The sequence below is a fragment of the Penaeus monodon genome, chromosome 32 (genome assembly GCF_015228065.2).
Source record: "Penaeus monodon isolate SGIC_2016 chromosome 32, NSTDA_Pmon_1, whole genome shotgun sequence".
Taxonomy (NCBI): Eukaryota; Metazoa; Arthropoda; class Malacostraca; order Decapoda; family Penaeidae; genus Penaeus; species Penaeus monodon.
The window spans coordinates 35,789,527-35,790,149 of NC_051417.1; the positions used below are offsets into that span (position 1 = coordinate 35,789,527).

A 623-nucleotide genomic window follows, 5' to 3' on the forward strand; every position below is an offset into this window, starting at 1 on the left:
ATACGCCAGAGCAAAGGTCTTGATGGTAGAGGAGTAGTGGTAAGCACACAGTCGTCCTTCATGGTGGAGGAGGGCCTATACCAGCGTGTGGCCCTGGAGTCACCCTCGCAGTCCCCCACGCAGTCGAGTGACCACCTGCTCGACAACAAGTGTGTCCAATCCAGCGCCAGTTCCTCCTCGGACAATCTCGATGTGACGACGCAAGAAACGCACCCAAAGACTAAGGTAAGGCTCGGACGCATCTCGTTGGCTGTAGCGGTTAAGGTCCGTGTTGCCGTTTTAGGTTTTGGTGATTGTCCCGATTAGGGTCGCAAGAATAGAGGAGAATGTACGTCGTGAGGATGAAGAGCGCAAAATTATTTGGTATGATTTAGGTAAATCATTGAACCTGGGGCCATATTCCCAGGAAATTAGCTCCTGTGATTGCTGTGGCCTCTGTATTGTTAGTACTCTAGTGAGGGAAAATAAATCTCAGCCACATATCTTTAAGCAGTATAGAGCTGAGAAGAGCAGTTTATAAAACGATTAATTGGCACAGAGGTCTTGTAAAGTCATCGACCAGCCTCTCATACTTGTCAGCCAATCACCGTTGGGCTGTCTCGACAGTGATTGGCTAACTGGCG

At 49.3% G+C, this 623-nt stretch overlaps 1 protein-coding gene across 1 annotated transcript in view; it reads left to right on the forward strand.

Annotated features, from left to right (window-relative positions):
• The window catches only part of LOC119593850 (palmitoyltransferase ZDHHC18-like), a gene marked incomplete at its 5' end in the record, with an annotated part of 40,540 nt that continues 39,917 nt past the window's right edge, over positions 1–623 (forward strand). The window contains 1 exon segment of the mRNA XM_037942881.1: positions 1–225. Coding sequence (XP_037798809.1) covers positions 61–225 — 165 coding nt within the window.